This window comes from Triticum urartu, chromosome 3 (assembly GCF_003073215.2).
Source record: "Triticum urartu cultivar G1812 chromosome 3, Tu2.1, whole genome shotgun sequence".
Taxonomy (NCBI): domain Eukaryota; kingdom Viridiplantae; phylum Streptophyta; class Magnoliopsida; order Poales; family Poaceae; genus Triticum; species Triticum urartu.
In genome coordinates, this window is record NC_053024.1 from 459,350,018 (window position 1) to 459,357,991 (window position 7,974).

General features: G+C 43.1%; 1 protein-coding gene across 1 annotated transcript; it reads left to right on the forward strand.

The window, feature by feature from the left end:
- Positions 1-4,198: 4,198 nt before the first annotated feature.
- LOC125544330 (tryptophan aminotransferase-related protein 3-like) lies at positions 4,199-5,793 on the forward strand (the record flags this gene model as incomplete). Its single annotated transcript, XM_048707973.1, is given in 4 exon segments — positions 4,199-4,496; positions 4,590-4,885; positions 4,956-5,242; positions 5,316-5,793. Coding segments are annotated over 4 exon segments (1,102 nt in total), but the record flags the coding sequence as incomplete, so codon positions are not given.
- Between the last annotated feature and the right edge of the window lie 2,181 nt (positions 5,794-7,974).

Consider the following 7,974-nt stretch of genomic DNA (forward strand, 5'->3'; position numbering starts at 1 on the left):
GGGGGGGTGTCAACTTCCATGTCGCATTCAGGCAAGGAAAAAAAATCCATGTTATATCCGTGGGGGCCGATATTTCAAATGAGTTTCACGTCACGTCTAGTAATTATTATCTGACAGGTACGTTCCCCCCTCTGATACTGAGAAAAAATTATCAACCACTAACTTATTCACAAAATTATAAACTAGTCCCTCCTTTTCAAAATAGACAATTATTTTGAAATGGAGGGAGTACAATGAAGCATCAAAGTGATACTATAAATTTGTAATAGTTTATGTAACAACATGAGACACACATGCACGACTGATACAATCAAAATATAAGAAGGGAAAATCATTTTTTAAGAAACACAAGCAAATCAAGATGCTCGTATACAATACATGCGCACACCCTATCTCAACGAGCACTCTCGAGAGACTGAGCCGACACATTTTAAGATTTACGAATTCACCATAGATGCCTCGTAGTTGACATGAATGTTGTTTCTCACCGGACAAACATCACCCCTCTCTTTATGTTGTTAACCAAAAATAAAAAGCTGGATACCAGTTTGTTTTATGAAATTTAGAATGTTATCGAATGAAATTTACGAGAATATTAGGAATCAAACAAAAACAAACATCTAACACGGACCATTTTGAATTATTATCAAAATATATGTTTTCCTGTTATATATTTTTGAATTCTATGCATTTTCCTAAAACTTTAGTAATTTTCATGGATTTTTTTGCTTTTCATATAATTTCTGATTTTTCTCTGAAATGTCATGGACTAAAATGGTTTAGCAAGGCAAAGGACGACCAAATCTACACAGATTTTGGAAATATGGTAAACAAAATATCAAATATAGGTTTGAGAACGAATCTTAGAATTTCAGAATACTTGGGGGAGCAAAATGTTTTTATTCTCATAATAGTAAATATAATGCACAAGAATGTTGTCCCATGGCCTGCTAGCTTGCTATTTGGACCATGCATAATATATTCCGTTCAACGAACTAATGTAGAGGGTGTGTTTAACATTGGCGAAACATTTTTTTAGTAAATACTCCCTCCGTTCCTAAATATAAGTCTTTTAGAGATTCTAATATGGACTACATACGAAGCAAAATGAGTGAATCTACATTCCAAAATATGCCTATATACATCCATATGTAGTTCGTATTGGAATATCTAAAAAGACTTATATTTAAGAACGGAGGGAATAGTTGTTGCTTCTTTTATTTTGCGGGGAACAAATGGTTATTGCTTGTTGAAATAGAACACATCAGAACAAAGACATTGAAATAAACATATATACAACAAAAGTTGTTGATAAAACTAAAAAATACAACATTGATAAAATACATCATTATTTTTCCCTGGAAAAAGATGCTTTAAAGTGTTCGTCTCTAGCTTCAATTTTTTCTCTGGACTTTCCTCCATTATTGCAGCATTTTTTTATGTTTATCACTTCAAAAGTAAACACATGTGGCCAGTGGCCGCACAGCTATACCATCCAGTTTGAATATTCTGCGGTTAGTTTGATATAATAATGTAGTTTACCTAGGGCTCAATCTAACCTAACCAGCACACACACACACATACGTTGTTTTATTCTCAGCACTTTCACGTGTTTCTTAAAAAACTCTAGCGACAGAGCCTAACCATTACCATCTTAATTAATTTGGCCCCGCTCGTGGGTCCTGGCCTCAATGCAGACCACAATGCATGTAGTGTCCAGAGTGGCCCAGTATTACAGCGATTTTGCATGGTCGTGTCGTCCATTCATAGTGTTTGCCGCATCCGATGGGATCAGAGCAACTCGAACGCAGCGATTCATTTCGTCTGTCACCGACCGTTTGGGTTGTTGTGGACAAAAATGATGGCTCAAGGCGCTGATCATTTTTAAAACGTGTTCGCTTCACATGTAGACCCATTTTCGGAACAAATTTAAGCCCGGAATGCGTTGGCGCGAACGCGCCACGCGTCCTCTCGATGTCCGCCATGTCCCAACATGGCGGCTAGTCAACTACCTCTGGCGTCTTTATTAACGCCGACCGCCGACCGGGGGCCACACGTCAGCAACACCGGGCAACCTTTTTTAATCCGGGCATGCGGGGGAGGAGGACGTCCTCATCCTCTTCCAGACGCCCGTCCACATCTAGCCACGCTGCTGCCCCCATCGGCGACAACCCTAGCCACCATAGGCTTCCTCTCCGACAAGAACAAGGGCAAGGCCCCGACGGCCCTTCGCGCACGCACCCCCGCCCCGCCGGTCTCAGCAGTGGGTTAGCGTCCCAGTGCACCAGCCGAAGTGGCACTGGGAGCACCGCATCCCCCTACCCCGACGTCACGCTGCCACATGACTGGCACTTGGATCCGAAGAGGATCCTAATGCTGGAGGATCCCAGTGCCGGTGGTGCCGCGGTCGGCCTTTGTGGCCGGCATTAATGTTTAATTAACTTTTTTATTTTCAAGATATTTGCGGTATTTTTTTCACGCGATCTCAAAAATGGGTCTTGAGAGTGTCGTCGTAGCATGAAGAGTCTTCAAAACCCGTCTGAGTCGCCAAAGGGGATAACGAAGAGATAGCACATAAGAGAAAGACACCGCATCAATAGAAGATACAAAAGAAGTATCAAAAAAAGATGGGTTGTCGAAAGAAGATGGCACATCAAGAGAAGAAGCATTGCTTAAAGAATCATGGCCCATGAAAACCGACGGCGAAAGAAGCTCGGCGGTAAGAGAATGGGTTTAGATCAACAATGCAAAAAGAGACCATAGAAATCCTATAAAGAGGACAATGATCAGAAAAAGGCTGACGGACAAAAGTTTAATGGACTCGCATGACATGAGAAGCACAAAATATCAACGAATTTGATGGACGCAACAGAAATTACAGAAAACTAGGAAGCTAAAAAGCACACATGAACTAGATGCGATAGGAGCAAAAGAAAATGGTGGAGACAAGGCCAAAAGCAGCAGAATAGCAGCAAAGTAGCAAGCAAGCAGAGAGGTAGGAGTAGCACGCTAGCAGTAGAAAGTAGCTAGCTAGCACCCAATAACAACAGGAAGCAGCTAGCATGTAGGCAAGCACGTGGGTCTAGAGGAGCATACGCGGGCAGAGAGCAGAGCTGAACTAGGCGACTCCAATTTGGCCTGCAACGCGGTTACCGATCGGGCGCACTGGTGTGAACGTGGTATGTCACATCTAAGTTGACGTCTACTCTATTTTTGTCTATTTTTTCCTAGTTTTTTTTCTTGTTGCTACATTGTATACTTGTGGGAGCTTAAATGTGACATCTTTAAAAAAATCTGGATGTGAATTGGACAAATTTTTTAAAAAATCTAGTGGATTGTAAGGACGAGTTGCGGTGTCCGGAGACCCAAATCTAGACTCTAATGCCATGCTAGGAAAGCAACTTAATTTTATTGAAGGCCCAAGAGACATATACATATATATATATATATATATATATATATATATATATATATATACTATCTCCGTTTCAGTTTACAAGTCCTACGCGTATACCTAGATTGTCAATTTTATCACCTTAATATAAACTATATAACACAAAAATTATACGGTTTGAAAATAGAACATCTAAAGTTTATATTGATATATTTTTTGTAATATATGATTTGTATTAGGTTGGTCAAATTGACGATCTAGGAACACGCGCACACCCTGTAAACTGAGAGAGAGGTAGTATTACACATAACTTAAGATGCAAGAAAATAAACATAGACTAATAAAGACTCCTAAACTAATACTAATACTCCTTAACACTTCTAGGCCGAGCTCGCAACTCAGGTGCGGGCGGCTAGTGGCCATGGCCAAGTGGGTGGTATGGTGGCTACCGTCTCGACGTTCTACGCCGGTGGGCTGTTGTGTTCTTGCCTGACCCACCAAGTCGAAGGCGGAGTTTGCGTGCCGGGGTGAAAACCCTATCTGGTTTGGCCAGACACAGGTGCCCCCATCTTCCTGAAGTTCTCCGTTGTGATTGCTCTGTTCCTTCATTGCGCTCCGGATGAAAATCTGATATTTCAATCGAACGATAATGACGCTGTTGTGTTGTGTCCTTTGCGAAGGCGCCGTCTTAAAACTTCATCTCTTCGCGATATTTTCATAGCAAGGGCGCCGTCGGCTGTGTAGTGATGCTTTTCTCTCAACGTGCTAATGTCAGGGTACTGGTTTTCTTAATAATTTGCGCAGCGGGGACCCGATGTTCCTGGAGCCATACTGGATGCGGCACGCGGAGGCCAGCGCCGTGGTGGTCTCCGGGTGGCACCGCATGAGCTACAGAGCCACCGACGGTCTCTTCCAGTCCGTCGAGCTCGAGCGCTGCATCAGGCGGCTGCACAGGGCCGTCGGCAACGCCGTCGCCGACGACAAGCAAATCGTCTTCGCCACCGGCTCCATGCAGCTGATCAACGCGCTGGTGTACGCCCTGTCCCCAGACAGCAACTCCGGCTCGACGGCCAACGTGGTCGCCACCACGCCGTACTACCCGGTCAGTGCTGTTATTTTATGTGTGCCTTTTTCTAGATTATTAGCCACGGATCGATCTAATCTACTCTGTTTGTTGATTTGATACATCATGCAGGCTTACAGAACGCAGATCGTGTTGTTCGACAGCCGGGAGTACAAATGGGCCGGGAACACCTCCATGTGGGCGAAAGCGTCGGGGAACTCCACCACCAAGGAGGACGTCATCGAGTTCGTGACGTCGCCGAACAACCCCGACGCCCTGCTCCACCAGCCCGTCGTCGTCGGCTCGTCGGCGATCCTCGACCACGCCTACTTCTGGCCGCACTTCACGCACATCCCCGCGCCCTCCGACGCGGACGTCATGCTCTTCACCACCTCCAAGCTCTCCGGCCATGCCAGCAGTCGATTCGGGTACGCACACGCACCCACGCGGAAAACAATAGACATACTGCACACACATATAATGTGTTGCACTGCGCAGGTGGGCGCTGATAAGGGACGAGAAGGTGGCCAAGAGGGTCAATGACTACATTATGCAGAACACCATGGGCGCGTCCCGCGACACCCAGCTCCGGATGCTTGCCATCTTCAAGACCATACTGGCCAACCTGCACGGCAAGGAGGACATCTTCGCCTTCGGGCACGACGTGATGACGGCCAAATGGCGCAAGCTTAGCGCCGTCGTGTCGCGCTCCCGCCGGATCTCGCTGCAGAACATCCCTCCCCAGTACTGCACCTACTTCGACAAGATCAGGGAGCCATCCCCAGGTGACGCATCGACTTGCTGAAACACGTTCAGATTTTGAAACTATGGTTGATGTTTGATTCGGTTGGCATGCAGCTTATGCGTGGGTCAAGTGTGAGAGGGAGGAAGACAGTGACTGCTCCGACGTGCTGCTCAAGGCCAAGATAATCACACGGTCCGGCGTCTGGAACGACGCCAGCAGCCGGTACACGAGGATAAGCCTCATCAAGTCCCAGGACGACTTCGACCTGCTCCTCGAGAGGATCACAGAATTTGTCGATGCCGAGCTCACCGCTGCTGGTTCCAACTCCATGTGATGCCCCATGTTAATATACAGAAACGGGTCAAGGAAATGTGAGTACACAGAAGGTATGTATTTGGTTAGGACGGGTACCAAAAGTGCGACGTCCAGATGTCAGCTACGTGTTGGTTGTGTCCCAGACTCCCGGGCTAGGTGATGATCGAGGAGCACGCGTTGTGAATGGACACTGAACATTACTCGAATGATCAGCTATGCGTTGATTGTTCTCACTGTGTGTTACTTATTAGATAAGAAAAATGTTTCCATGCTGTATTGAGTGGAGGATTAAGGAGCACATGCAAAGCTCAGAAGCTGGTACATTAATGCTAGTTTGTCCGAATCATAATTTTCTTTTCTTTTTTGTGTGGGAACTCAGGGAGTTTTTATTGAATAGTGATGCTCAGATAGTGAGGATGAAAAAACCTTTAGTGTTTATGATACCCTGGAAAGAGCTAAGTTATACTCCCTCCGTCCCATAATATAAGAGTGTTTTTTTTACACGGGAATAGCATCCAGTTGGTAAAATCCTTAAAGTTGTGTTCAGGGTTGAGCTAGCTAAAAAAGGGGAGGACAAAGGATCAGTTACGTCAGGAATCTTCTGGAATTGCATGAGTTTGGGGCGCCCTGAGGCTGGTTGTAATGAGGAGTATCATATATTAGTATCATGGATATGCGAAATTGCTGGATAGCACACGGCGACCACCTTCACCGGAATCTGCCCCACTCATTTGCATCGGGATTCCAACCACTATATTAGTCAGGTTGTATTCCATGATTCACACATCATGTATGTCCCTCTAAATATTTCCATATAAATCTCAACAGCTATAATGACCTGACTAGTGGCAGAGAAGCAGACCCATCATCTCCAACGGTCACTCCCCAACCACCCGTCAAAACTTAAACGCCACCCGTTGTTCCTATTTGTAAAAGTGGGAAAAATATATTATTTCAACCTAAAACTTGCCTTAAAGTAAATGCTGGGTTTCATGATTGTTACCATTGTTCGGGAATTCGGTAACTGGTAACTGCTCGGTCGACTACTCATTAGTGATTAATCGGTTAATCAGCCATTTAACTGTATTAATCGGCTACACATGAGAATATATTGGCAACATGCAACTAGTTTTTCACGTATTGTACACCATATAATCCAATGCTCACATGTACGTATTATACATTTATACTAAAATATGAGAAAACAGCCCCACAATAGGTAGAATTGTTACCTGGACGGTTTGGTCATGATGCATCCAAACCGAAAGGCAACAAACCTGCAGAATTGATGATAGAAGATAGATATGCATTTGTATATGCTCTAAACTTGTCAAGATAAATGAGTAAACGACAGCCATACATGTGACAACAAGCAGCCACACATGAGACATGATAAGATAAATTAAAATGGCAGCCACACAACTTGGCAATATGCAGCCACACATAACAAGCTAAATAGCAGCCACACATGTGAACATGGAATAATTCACCAGCATAACAGGTATTAGGTAATAAGGTTCATAGACCACAAATACTCAAATAGTTACCTGACCCATCACCGATTAATCGGTTTGACAACCAGTTAATCGTCTGACAACTGATTAAATGCCAGTTAATCGGCTTGACCATTTAATGAACCGAGTATGTGCTATTCGCCTCAGTTAGGCACTGAGTAGCGATTAAATGGGCATTTAAATGGTAACTCGGTCGAGTTCTTGAACAATGATTGTTACTATTTTCAATTAGTAAATTTATATTTTCAAGGTGGTACTATTTCCTCGTTTCATGTTACAAATTCCATGGTATTACTTATTTCTAGGAAAACCAAGATTTTATGATACTTAGTTAGAAAATAGAGATAATTATAATGATATTATATGTTGTTTTTCATCTCTGATGAAAAACCAAGAACTTCACGATGATAATGCCAGTAAATTTTGTTATATTAATCTCGATATTATCCTCTTCTAAAATAAGTGAGAATTTGATGATACTAACTTTGGAGATGAAAGGCATAAAAGTATAATTAACCATCATAGTTTTATCAATATAGTAAATGCCTGACACGCACGGGAGACAATTCAACCTCTTTGGCAATCAATGCTTGACATGGGACCCCACGGTAATATCAGTGCATGCATGGTCATAATGAGTATGCATTAATAGTACATATTATGTCGTGTAATTTTGTACGACTGAAAAAATAGTAGTGCTTATTGCTAGAGATATGGTATTCTGGACATATTTAAGGTTTGTATTACTTAATTTGTATTATCAACCACTCAACCTTGATCATGTAATTTTATATGTACACTTAATCACACGTTATTTGTACTAAGTCTTTGTAGCTACATCTTTTAATTTACCTTTTACCATTTTACCTTTCCACTGTAAGTTGCCTGACAAGTTCACATTCCTTCATTTTCAATCAACTCCCCGTTGAAAACTTGGATCACT